Here is a 12,537-nt window from a genome sequence, read left to right on the forward strand (position 1 = left end):
TTAGACTGCTACCGAGAGACCGGTACTATCAAACAACAATGGCGGCCCGCGCAGATCTCGAGTCCCACCGGGAGAAACACCCCGAAGACCTCGTCAACGAGGTCCCCGAGTCATCATCCTCGGATTCGGAGGATGACCTCAAGCCACATCCCCCAATGTACTGGAAGATCATTGCCGTCATTCTGATCTCCTGCATCAGCTTCGGTTCTTCGTGGAGTTCGGGTATCACCGGCGCCCTGAAGTCGACGCTCAAGAAGGAGCTCGATATCAACAACAAGCAGTTTTCCCTGCTTGAAGCTAGTGAAGATTTCATGGTTACTCTGCTCATTCTCACGAGCGGTATCGTGACGGACAGAATTGGTGGTGCCGGTGCCATGTTGTATGGTGAGTTGTACACTTGCAGCCTCTTCTGAGACAATGAAACTGACGCAGCAAAAGGTAACATCATCTACTCCATCGGTTCCATTATCGTCGCCGCCGCAGCTCAGACCCGCGACTTCAAGCTGATGATCGGCGGCCGAGTCATCCTTGCCCTCGGCGACATCGCAACCCAGGTTGCCCAGTACAAGGTCTTCAGCTCCTGGTTCTCGCCCAACAACGGTTTCGCGTCCACCCTCGGCCTGGAACTCGGCATCAAGAAGATCGGCGGTTTCGTCGGCAAGTCCTCAGCCAACATCATTGCAAAGAACACTGGTAACTTCGCATGGGTCTTCTGGATCGCCGTCTTCATGAATGTCTTCACCAATATTCTCACTCTCGTATTTTACCGCTTCAACACCATCGCCCACAAGAAGTTTGGCAACGTTACGGACCCAGCCACCGGTGAAAAGCTTACTGAGAAGTCCAAGAAGTTTGAAGTCAGAAAGGTGCTTGAGCTTCCGTGGGTTTTCTGGGCCATCTTGTCATTCTCTCTTTTCCAGACCAGCACTGCAATTGTGTTCTCGCAGAACGCCACCGAATTGGCTGAGAAGAGATTCAAGACCGACTCCATCACTGCTGGTTGGTACTCAGCAACTCTGCAGTACGCCGGCTTCTTTTTGGTTCCCTGCATTGGTGCCTTCATTGATCTCCTGGGCAATCGCATCACCTTGTGTAAGTCAATCATGTCCGGTTGAGGATTCCGCCGGTATCTGACCCTTCTTAGTGGCTATTTGCGGTACCGGAGTCTTCCTGGCTATGGCTCTTATCAACTGGGCTACGGATACCAAAGGAACTGCTGCAGCGTTTGGCATTTACGCCGTTGCGTTCACTCTGGGCCCTACCACCATTATCGACAGTATCCGTACCTCGATGTGGCATTCATCTGTCTTTGGCTCCGCTTACGCCGTCAAAATTGCTACGAACAACGCGTAAGTTCTCGGTCCATCTCAACCCAGTCATCTTTTTCTAACAAGCAGCAGGATGAACATTATCGTCCGTGTCATCACCGGAGCCATCCAAGATGCCGATAACGACAGCTATGACCACGTTGTCATCGTCTACGCCGTTCTCGCCGCCGCTTCCGTCTTGGTCTCAATTATGTTGGGTGTCCTGTCGTGGTGGTCCATCGATCTGGGCAACCTCCAATGGACTAGGAAGCAACGTAGGGCTAATGGCGAGTTGTGGAATGAGAGAAAGAGGGCTTTTTACGAGGACAATGGGGCACGCAACAAGCGGATCTCCATGATTTGCTTCGGTTCTTTGGTCATGTTGATTCTAGGTGCTTGGTCGGCGTACTTTTGGGGTGTCGCAACTGGCAACAACTCTTGAAATGGACACGTATGAAGATGGTGAGTTTGAGACAAGAGCACATAAGGCGCTTGTCAACGTCCGAGGTACCCATGCAGCGAGGCAACCTAACGAGGTATCCAGCCAGTAATGTAGGAACTAAATGAATAAATGGTACGATTCCAAATCCATCAACCGCTGCGATGCGTTGAAAATGTCTTTGTCTGCAATGATTGGTCAGGAACATAAGGTTACACGGGAGCTTCACAAAACTTTGAAGCTCAGAAGGTTTAGTTCTGCCGATTGATGTTTGTGAACCGGACTTTGGATCCTAAGTTTCGAGGATATTTCGCCGACTTATCTCACGTGTTGCTTCATCGAGGTCTAACTAAACAAGTTGAAATCATAGATACGAAATGATCCTCGAAATTCAGCAAGTGCTGAACCCAATGTGCTGAATTCGGCTTGATAACCGAGTCGGCTCCGATCAACACTGCAGATGCATCGCCTCATTCGGATCCACTCTGTCATCTCCCCTCACTAGGTACCTTATCTCCAACTCAACTTCCCAAAGCTCCATTATCTTCAACACAGCCGTGAGCACGAAGGATTCAAATTAAGTTAGACCACGATAAAGTTGATGCAACAAATCTCAAGTCCCACCACTTGATTCAACAATTTACCTTCTTTCGCTTTTTCCGCTAAACATCATGCCGGGTTTGGCAATCTCGCCGGAGAACCTCCCGGTCCCTGGCCGGGACACGTACTATTGGCTCGGTGAAATCAACAAGGCCAGCGCCGTCATCAACTCTTCAGAAGGTCTCCTGGAACAAGATGTAGCCCGTCGCATCAGCCGTGGACTCCAGAAACTTTTAGACTCGGGCGACGAACCCGGCGCGCCGCGTCCTAGCCTTGTCATCACCTTCGAACCTCTCCTTATCGAAGCAGCGGGTGTTGAGGCAACTCTTCTGCACGCCGGCCGTTCAAGTCAGGACATGCTTGCTACGGTCTGCACGGCAATTCTTCGCGATGCAGTCTTGAAGTTGGCTGCACAGCTTCACACGACAACAACTCGCCTCCTTGAGATGGCGGAAACCTATGCCTCGACTCTAGTACCGAACTACACCAACGGTGTCGCAGCCCAACCCAACTCATACGGCCACTACTTGCTGGGTCACATTGCAGGCCTTCATCGCGACGCGGAGAGACTACGGCAATTTTACGCCAGATTGGACCGATGTCCGATGGGCACGACCGTGCTGAACGGCACAAGTTGGCCTCTCAATCGGGAACGCATGGCCAAGTATCTCGGCTTTACGCAAGTAGTCGACAACGCCTACGATGCAGCGCAAATCACCATGGCTGAGATGCCAGTTGAGCTTGGAGGCATTGCCTCTCAAATTGCTCTTCACACTGGCGCCTACATCCAGGACGTCATGAATCAATACGCTCAGCCGAAGCCATGGGTTCTTCTTCAAGAGGGGGGTGAGAACACGTATGTCTCAAGTGCTATGCCACAGAAGAGAAACCCAGGCCTACTTAACAACACCCGATCCGATGCATCTCACATTATCACTTTGGGAGTTGGTCGTGCCATACAGGGACATAACCTTCCTCCTGGCTACGGTGACGCAAAAGACCTAGGCCACAATCTGGATGTCATCAACGGTACCACAAAGGTTCTCGCACAATGGCAAAGGATTCTCAACGCACTTTTCATTGACGGTAAACGATCTCTAAAAGAGCTAGATCTTGACTGGACCGCCTCTCAAGAGTTGGCCGATTTTCTAATGCGGAAGCACAAAGTACCGTTTCGTGTCGGGCATCACTTTGCTTCAGAGACTGTCAGATACGCCAAGGCGGAAGATTTGTCCCCGAGCAACTTCCCTTATGCGGAAGCTTCCAGGATATTCAAAGAAACCTTGAAGCACACTGGCCTTGAAGAGGGATCATATCAGTTTCTGAGTGAGGCAGAGTTCCAAGAAGCGCTTGACCCGGCTGGAATCATCAAGCATAGAGCCACCTCGGGGGGTCCGCAGCCCAAGGAGATGGAACGCATGATTGGTAACTCGAAGCAGACACTACAAAAGCTTGAAAGCTGGATCATAGAGCGGCAATCTCATATCGTGAGCTCTCTGCAGGAGTTGGATGGAGCATTTCAAGAGTTGCTTGCGTAAGGCTCCTGGGCCCGGCTCTAGTAGGTCAGGCCTTTACGAAGATCAAGAATCTAGGATTGCGATAGACTCAACAGTTTTAAATCCCTACTTACTTGAATATGAAAATCTATGTGTCAATATCGGTCCATGAAGAAGTGCACTGGGCGTAAAGGATGTTAAGACGAGTGACTTCTACATGCCTCCAATAGCAAGGACCACGTGTTTAGCTTCGATTCATTATTCTGGGAGCTGACAAGTTGCTACTTGAGGTCGAATGAGAGACATCGCCCGCTCTATTTTCGCAAAGTCAAGTAACTACATTTTGACATAGATTCTCAACTTCGCGTTGTGTTTTCGCTTAGAATTAGTCTCAAGTCGTCATTGAAGAATCTTGCAACTCCATGTCACTGTCAGCACTAGTGATCCGGGATTATCGACCCACGCGGAGCGGATGCCGGATATGTCAAATCTAATGCGCGATAAGTGAGGTCTCATCCGCTAAGATTCCCGAGGTAGTCTTCTCGGCCGCTGATAGGCAAATGATACAATCCTTGGCATCAAAGATGGTGGAACTGCGTCACCGACAATCTGTTGACATTTGGGCTAGGCTGGTCTTTATACTCGTTATTCACCCTAGGAGCTAGGCGAACGAATCCCACCCCTTGAGTCTAGTTACCCCCAGTTGGGGAAAACGGAATGCAACGTGCCCCTCGCGCTGTGATTGCGAGAATCAATGACATATATACCTAGTTCGGGCTCCCTCAACATCAGTAGGAGTTTTAGAAAAAACAACCACGGTGATCAGAATGCGTTTCTCAACTGCCTCCGCTGCTTCAATGCTAGTCGGCGCCGCCATGGCCACCGCAAAGACGACCACCTACTCATACGGGCCCAATGTCCGCCAAGTCTACGACGTCTACATCCCCTCAGCCGCGACCAACGAGACCGTAGCGACCGACAAGTACTGGTTGGTGTACATTCACGGAGGCTTCTATCGTAACTTCGCCCAGAACGCAACAGACATTCTTCCCGCAATTGCTTCCCTCGAAGCAAACAGCTCCGACGTGCTCGCAACTCAAATCCTAGGAATCGCATCCCTAGACTACCGACTTTCCGCACTTCCTGGTGTTCAACCCAATAACACGCCCACGAACGAGCTTCAGAGAGCTAGATGGCCTGATCACCTCAACGACGCCGTTGCCGCGCTGAAGGATCTCAACAAGCATTATCCGATCGACGGCAACTACATTGTCTCTGGCCACTCCGTCGGAGCACAAATCGCCTTCTTCACGGCTTTGGAGACTCTAAAGGACCTCGCCGTGCCCAAGCCCGCGGCCGTCTTGGGAATCAGCGGCATTTACGACCTGCCTCTGCTACATATCACCAACCCTGATTACGACTATCTCGTACTCAACGCCATGAGGGAAGACCAACTAGTAGAGGCCAGTCCATCCAAGGTCGATACTAAGCAGTACGCAGCACTTGACTTGGAGGCATTTGTTTTGGCGCACAGCAGGAATGATGGGCTTGTGCCTTGGGATCAGGTCGAGTCGATAGAAGCCACTCTGGACTCCCTACCTGAAGTAGAGAGCAAGACACACCTAGTCGAACTTGATGGTGCGCACAACGATATCTGGCGTGGGGGTGTGCAACTGGCCAAGGCTTTCACAGATACTCTAGCTATATTGAGGGCGGGTGCATGAGGTACTCCGCTTATAGCTTCCAATGAAAGAAGACCGTTTGAACAGATGTGTTTCATACTTGGTGCCATAGTTAGTTCCATGGAAACTTACATGTACCAATTCTGTCTTGATCTCGGACTTTCTCCCACGGCGGTTCTTAGCACACGACCGTACGACGTCGGCTTCCTATCGGACGAACGCTCTGTTTTCAGCACGCAAGGCGTCTACGGGTAGATACATGCAGGCAAAACCTAGCAGGAGCTTTTACAATGCATTTTCTCCCAATCGATTTTGACTTGCAGCTTTGTGAAACATCTTACTCGCAGATCGGGTGCTGAAGACATGCAGTAGCACAAGGCACGCCGGTTTCCATGCCTTGAAATCGCCCGACGGCATGGGATCGGCGGCGGTCCTCCGGCTGTTGGTGCAAGTCAACTCGGAAATAGGCTCAGTGCCGAGCAACTTGAAGATGATAATTGGCTGTAGTTCCGACGGAGAAGCGAACGCTACCTTCGACGGACATCACGGCGGTTACGTGAGGCAGCGGTTACGGGTACACACTCCGGTTGGTCGTTCCACCAATTGCCAACTTTACCATTACTACCTTATCATAGTTATGTGCTGCGTGCCTAAGGGCTGGGCTGCAGTGTCTCCACGTCGCATTGAGAATTGGAACTCAGAAAGGCTTTGCAACTAATTAATCGAAATGTCGGCGATAGGCTTCAAGCCTCATTCCACTCTCTCAACTCATCTCTGAGTACTTAACCATCAATTGTTTCGTTTCCGTTATCTCGTCTGTATCATCTCGTCTGTATCATCTCGTCTGTATCATCTCGCACGTAAACTCATCACACTATCACTATCACATCGTTTTCATCTTATTTTTGCTCTTCTTATTCGTATCATTCGACCGGTCCCAAGAGCCACACTATCATACCACACGTGGGCGTGATCTAATGGCTCAGCTTGATTACAACAACTACAAGGTGGCATGGATCGCCCCGCTAGAGATCGAGGCTCAGGCAGCAATGTACATGCTCGACGATGTCCACACGGGCAGATTCCCAGTACGAGAGGGTCAAGACTACCCCTTCATCGCAGGTTGCATGTGCGGGCACAATGTTGTCATCGCCAGCTTTGCCTCTGGGCAAGAATATGGTACAGAGCAAGCCGCCAGTCTCGCCGGCCAGTTGAAGATTCTATTCCCTAGGCTCTGGTTTACGCTACTGGTTGGTGTCGCAGCAGGGCTTCCAAGCCCCCAACGAGACATCCGTCTTGGAGATGTCCTTGTTGCACACTCCGACGGTGAAGTCCCTGCTATTGTGGCTTACCATCTCGGCAAAGAAACATCCGAGGGACTCAAGCTCCTTCATGATGGACGAAGCCAGCTTCCTACGAACCCCGTTGTGACATCCGCTTTCTCAAAGATCAAGATTCCGGACCCCATGTGTTATATCAACAGATTCCTGGACCACTTTAACGCCATGCAATACAAAGAGCACACGAAGGGAAACTTCAAAGATCCTGGTCAATCTCAAGACAAGCTGAACGAAACGACTTCGAGTGGAGAGAAAGCCGCCGCTCTCCGGGAACTACGGCCAGACAACAGGCGTACGAAAGTGTGGTATGGGCCGATTGGCTCGGGTGACAAATTGATGAAGAATGCTAAGGAGAGAGATATGTTGAGAGACAAATACAGTATAATTGGTCTAGAGATGGAGGCAGCAGGAGTCATGAACCGTCTTAATGTCGGTGTCATCAGAGGGGTATGCGACTACGGGGACGAGCAGAAGAACAAGGAGTGGCAGCCTTACGCGGCTGCAATGGCTGCCGCATACGCCAAACAAGTATTGCTTGAGATCAGCGTTGTCCCATCCGACGCTGGTCTTCATATTCGTAAGGAAATTCCAGCACTATCAACACATAGAATTGCGACTCATTGACTGGAATAGGAACGCCTGAGGAGGCCAGGTACAACGAGCAGCCGGGATCCTTGAGCTCCAAAACTCATGCCCGGATGCGAGAGCCAGCTGTCAGAAAGCCCGGCTTACCGCCCAGTCCTGCTTCGTCAGATATCGAGACGGACTCAGATCATCAGACTGATGGTGAGTTTTACACACCTCTCATCCTGCATCCTATTCCTCCATGACAGATCCTCTCAATATTGACGCCAAAGCGATGACTGACATATGGAAATACTCCTAGTAGGTACTCGCCTGCGAGCTCGGGCAACAGACATTGTGTGGCCAGAGATGCGCAATGAGAGACCGGCTCTAGCATCAAAATTCGTGAAACGCAAGAGGTTTCCAGAATGCCTCCAAGCAACCAGTTCGTTTTGGAACGCTGAAGAGAGACAGTCTCCGATGAAGCTTCTTGTACACGGCGTGACTGGCGTGGGGAAGAGCCAAATCTGTCTGCAAGCAATTGCTGAAAATGAAACCAGGTACACTCTTTCGTTCCGTGGAACATATGAGCTCATCTAACATTCACTGGTCTCAGATTCAGGGCGGTCTTCTATATTGACGCCAGCAGTAGAAAATCGGCAAATAGTAGCTACCTTGCCATAGCTGGAGTCAGCGGAACTTTGATAGACACGTCGGGCATTAGCTCCGACGAGAACATCTCTCAACAAATCTCACGCACGAGATTCTGGATGAGCAATCTCGAAGAACCTTGGATTCTCTTCATCGACAATGCCGAACCCTCAGTGGCCGCTGATTTGGATGACTATCTTCCTCGCCAAGGCTGTGGCGTCATCATTATTACGACTATCGACGGACAGGTCGCTTCATCCTGCGATATTCACGAAAATGTCCGTCCGATGGACTCATGGGATGCCAACGAGCTGATTCACAACTTTGTGGATGCCACAAAGGACTTCAGTGAAGACGAGTGGGAGGCGATCGAAACCTTGGCCTCTGAAACGCTTGGAGGGTTGCCGCTCGCTATTGTGCAGGCTGGTTCTTACATTGCCAACAATCCAAACAGCCTGGTGGACTACTGCTACGACTTCCGGCAAGCATTCCAAACAAACCTCGGAGAACTTCCTGACTTATCATCAGGGAGTGGTCACAGCAAATCCGCTTCACACGCATTAGGCGTCACCATGGCCCTTGTCGAGAACTCGCCAGAGACCATCGAGCTTCTTCGTACACTTTGCTTCTTTCACAATGAGAGTATTTCGGAACAAATTTTCGAAGAAGCTTGGAACAACTTGGCGATAGCCTCTCCAGGAGAGTCTTCGCAGTGGGCACACTGGGCACCTCTTGTGCCGCTTTTGGATCCCACAAGTGCTCAGTGGCGCACACCCGGTCTCCGCAAAGCGTTCAATACCCTATGCCGGTATAGTTTGCTCGTCTGCGATGCGTCGTACTCCAGCAAGTATTCGATGAACAAGCTCGTACAGACGAATTGTAGGGAGTCGCTCTCAATAGAGGATCGAAACAAGTATGCCTATCAAGCAGCTTGTCTATCAGCACTCGCCTTGGCCCATGAGCCGGTCTCTACGACTGCATCACGGATGGACAACCCTTCAGGTGTCGATCTTCAAAAGGCCATGATACCACATATCGAATCCTTTACTTCAAATGGTTTAATGGGCAATTGGGTGGAACTCGCTGAGACTGAGAGACGACTAGAGATCATGCTCATACTGGCAAACACATATTCATCGACAGGTCATTTCAGAGACGCGGGGGATATTCTGAAGGAAGCCATCGAAATCTGCAAGGATCCCTCAGTCCCTAATTCGTTGACTCTGCAAGTTAATGAGCAGGTGGCCGACTGCTACTTTCACACCGGCCATCACGTAGAAGCACTGAGGTATCAGCCCGGCGTTGTTCAAGCCTATCAGCAGTGGGGAGCAGGCTTCGATTATCTCTGGTCTGCTCAAATCAACCATGCGGACTCTTTATGGTCCACTGGGCAGCGGAGTGAGGCATTGGCAATGGCGGAAGCGGCCCTTGCTACGTGTGGCTCACACGACTTGCCCGCCGATGATCCCAAGATGGTACGAACACGGCTTTTGGTGGCAGACTTCCTCCACGGATCTGGAGGCCAACGTCGGGCTCTTGAACTACGACAAGAAACCGTACGGGATCTGCAGAGAAGAGTTTCTGTAATCTCAGGAGAACGTCTGCGCATCCTTGAAGCAAAAAGTGCGCTGGGTGACAGTTATGATTGGGACGGCCGGCTTCTCAAGTCGATGTCATTGCGAAAGAAGGTCCACAAAGCGATGCTTGAGCTCCTCGGCGTCGATCACCCCGACACCTTGCATGCATTCGACCGACTTGCCGACACCAGAAGCCTGGTCGCCCACACTCAAGAAGAAAAGGAGGAGGTGTGCAGGCTCAGAGAAGAGGCCGTGACCTCGTGGAGGCGAGTTCGGGGAGAAGGTCATCCTCAAACTAACGAAGCAAGAGTCAACTTGGGTCACAGCTACACTGCTGCTTCTAGATTTGAGGAGGCTCTCGCTCAGCAGGAAGATGTCCTGGCCATGCGCAACGAAAAGGTGTTCAACGACGCTGTTGCGACTGACGTCTATCTTGTATCCGTCGGTAACGTCGCGGATGCATTGTGGAGAGTAGGCGATATCCAAGAAGCTTACAGTCGTCTGGAAGATGGACTGGAAGAGGCAAAAGTCATGGAAGACTTGGATGCCATATTCTCGATCAGAAGTTACGCTTCGACTTTCCTCTCACGACAAGGCAGAGAAGATTCTATACTGAAGGCTATCAACCTTCGGCAGGACCTTCTCAAGGATGAGGAAGGCGCATTTGGTGAGGGAGACGTCAGAACCCACCAGACGCAGCTCCTGTTGGCCATGGATCTCGCCAAACTAGGGATGTTCCCTCAGGCAATCCAAGTCCATGAGAAACTGCTGCAAAGACAAAGCGAGGACCCGGGCGAAGAGAGCCAAGGAACCCTGGACAACAAGAAGGCGCTCGCTTCAGTGTTAAGCGCTGTTAACGCCGCACCTCAAGCGGCTGTATTGATGAATGAGGTCATGCAGGTTGAGACCAAACACCTCGGTCGAGACCACCCCCGTACACGGGAGACGGGAGCCCTTCTTCATCGCTATTATCAAGAGGCCGGGGATGCCCAGGCGGCTTTTCAAGTGATAACTTGGCTGAATACGCAGCCAATCGGCAACGGAGAGCACCATGAAGACTCGGACTCTAATGACGAGGAAGAGAACAATGTGTCTCGAGTCGGGAGCGCCCATAGGGTAAGTCCTCATTGTGATCCAACAAAGATTCAGACAGATCTCTAACGTTCAATATTTAGAACTTGACACCCGTGACGAGCCCTGCGTGACCACCATCACGCCAAATACAGCGCTAATCACGCGGAAGGTAGTTTGGTGAATCGGGTCCGAGACTTCGCGCAATCCATGCTAGACCCGAGACCCGAACGACACTCGGCAAGACGGCCGGTGACTGCGTTTAAAAGAGCTTAGCAAGGCAAGGGTGGGCTTGTCGAGGGGGAGGTTCAGGTGGTGAAAATTGCGCAGTCACTTGTGTTCCAATTCAGCCATCATTCCAATTTCATTTGTGACCAATGTCTTGACAGCGGTCTTCGTTGATAAGCACAGTAATGAGCAAATGTCCGTGACAGAGATGAATGCAACATCGTTCTGCCCTTCATGTGGCGGGGATTACCTTCTGGCTGTGCTGCGGCTTACTAGAAAGGAGCATAAAGTGATGGATCCGACATAGAAGTTGATGGGAAACAGTCTAAGAAACACCGAATACCAACCTAGGATCAACACCACGGTGCTAAGTATCCTACCATGCATCCTTCACAACAACGGTGTCCAGAGATGCTCGTGAGATACTACCACCTTCGCCCTCACACATCAAACTCACTGCCCTCCCCCAGCCGCCTCCCTCGTCTCCTTCTCAAGCCACCACTCAACAGCCCTCCGTATCCCCTCCTCCTGACTAACCTCCGGCTTCCACCCCAGCCTCTCTTTAGCCTTATCAATGACATACCACCTACTCATCCCCGAGAACCGGACAACCTGCCTCGTCAAAGGCGGCACCTCGCCCCTAAACCAATAAACCCACTCCAGCGCCCACACATACGCCAGCGCAAACGTCATATTAATAACCCTCACATCCTCAACCTTCGTCTCGTCCCCGGCAGCCCGCCACACAGCCCTGCTGAAATCCCAAAAGGGCACGGGCTCGCCGTTGGTGATGAAGAAGGCTTCGCCCGCGACGCCCTCTGGCGCGTCAAGAAGCTTCGAGGCTGCCGCGAGGTGCGCGTCCGCGGCGTTCCCTGCATAGGTTGTGCTGAAGAGGTTCTTGTTGGTGCCGATTTGCATCTTGTTCCGGCCGAGGCGGAGGTTGCGGAGGATGGCCGGGGTGATGTCGTTGTCGCGTTCGCCGTGGACGGCGGCGGGGCGGAGGGTGCAGGTTCGTATGCCGGTTGGGTCGTCGTATTCCAGAGTCATCTTATCCGAGGCGGCCTATCAAGCTTGTCATTAAAGAAGTCCGTCCAGAAACACACACACTACGTTGGCGCACCTTCGTCTTGGGATAAGCCAGCGTATCATCTCCCTCCTCAGCAATAGGCAAACTCTCATCGCCCCCCTCAATATCCCTAAACATCTCCTTCTGCACGACACTAGCACTACTCGTCGTCACAAACGCCTTCACGCCCGCCCTCTTAGCCTCATCCAGCACATGCCTCGTCCCGTCAACGTTAATCGCCCTCACAAACGCGTCCGTCATGACTTTTCGCCCGACCGTCATCATCCCCGCGCAGTGGAACACCACCGTCGGCTTCACCTCCCGAAAGACCTTGGCGACGTCGTCGAGGGAGGCAATGTCGCCGGCGTGGTACGTGACGCCGGGAAAGGTGTTTGTCGTCGGGTTGCGCGAGAAGACGGCGATGCGGGCGGTCGGGTAGGCGGCCAGGAGCTTCTCGACGATGTGGCTGCCCAGGAAGCCGCAGCCGCCTGTTACGAGGTAGGTTTCTGAGGCCAT

General features: G+C 51.8%; 5 protein-coding genes across 5 annotated transcripts; 4 read left to right on the forward strand and 1 right to left on the reverse strand.

The window, feature by feature from the left end:
• Positions 1–38: 38 nt before the first annotated feature.
• Positions 39–1,749, forward strand: CCOS01_08365 (major facilitator superfamily transporter; the record flags this gene model as incomplete). The annotated part of the gene is made up of 4 exons (XM_060456526.1): positions 39–384; positions 439–1,092; positions 1,145–1,349; positions 1,401–1,749. The coding sequence occupies 4 exons, from the start codon at positions 39–41 to the stop codon at positions 1,747–1,749; spliced, it is 1,554 nt and encodes a 517-aa protein (XP_060312800.1).
• A 668-nt stretch (positions 1,750–2,417) lies between these two features.
• CCOS01_08366 (argininosuccinate lyase) lies at positions 2,418–3,884 on the forward strand (the record flags this gene model as incomplete). Its single annotated transcript, XM_060456527.1, has 1 exon — positions 2,418–3,884. One exon carries the CDS (start codon positions 2,418–2,420, stop codon positions 3,882–3,884), a length of 1,467 nt encoding a protein of 488 aa, XP_060312801.1.
• Positions 3,885–4,669: 785 nt separating this feature from the next.
• Positions 4,670–5,566, forward strand: CCOS01_08367 (uncharacterized protein; the record flags this gene model as incomplete). The annotated part of the gene is made up of 1 exon (XM_060456528.1): positions 4,670–5,566. The coding sequence occupies one exon, from the start codon at positions 4,670–4,672 to the stop codon at positions 5,564–5,566; it is 897 nt and encodes a 298-aa protein (XP_060312802.1).
• A 935-nt stretch (positions 5,567–6,501) lies between these two features.
• On the forward strand, positions 6,502–10,861 carry CCOS01_08368 (uncharacterized protein; the record flags this gene model as incomplete). The annotated part of the gene is made up of 5 exons (XM_060456529.1): positions 6,502–7,441; positions 7,498–7,650; positions 7,751–7,988; positions 8,045–10,772; positions 10,832–10,861. The coding sequence occupies 5 exons, from the start codon at positions 6,502–6,504 to the stop codon at positions 10,859–10,861; spliced, it is 4,089 nt and encodes a 1,362-aa protein (XP_060312803.1).
• Positions 10,862–11,408: 547 nt separating this feature from the next.
• Positions 11,409–12,537, reverse strand: CCOS01_08369 (sterol-4-alpha-carboxylate 3-dehydrogenase; the record flags this gene model as incomplete). Its single annotated transcript, XM_060456530.1, has 2 exons — positions 11,409–12,017; positions 12,076–12,537. The coding sequence occupies 2 exons, from the start codon at positions 12,535–12,537 to the stop codon at positions 11,409–11,411; spliced, it is 1,071 nt and encodes a 356-aa protein (XP_060312804.1).

The sequence above is a fragment of the Colletotrichum costaricense genome, assembly GCF_030867565.1.
Source record: "Colletotrichum costaricense strain IMI 309622 chromosome Unknown Scaffold_8.1, whole genome shotgun sequence".
NCBI lineage: Eukaryota > Fungi > Ascomycota > Sordariomycetes > Glomerellales > Glomerellaceae > Colletotrichum > Colletotrichum costaricense.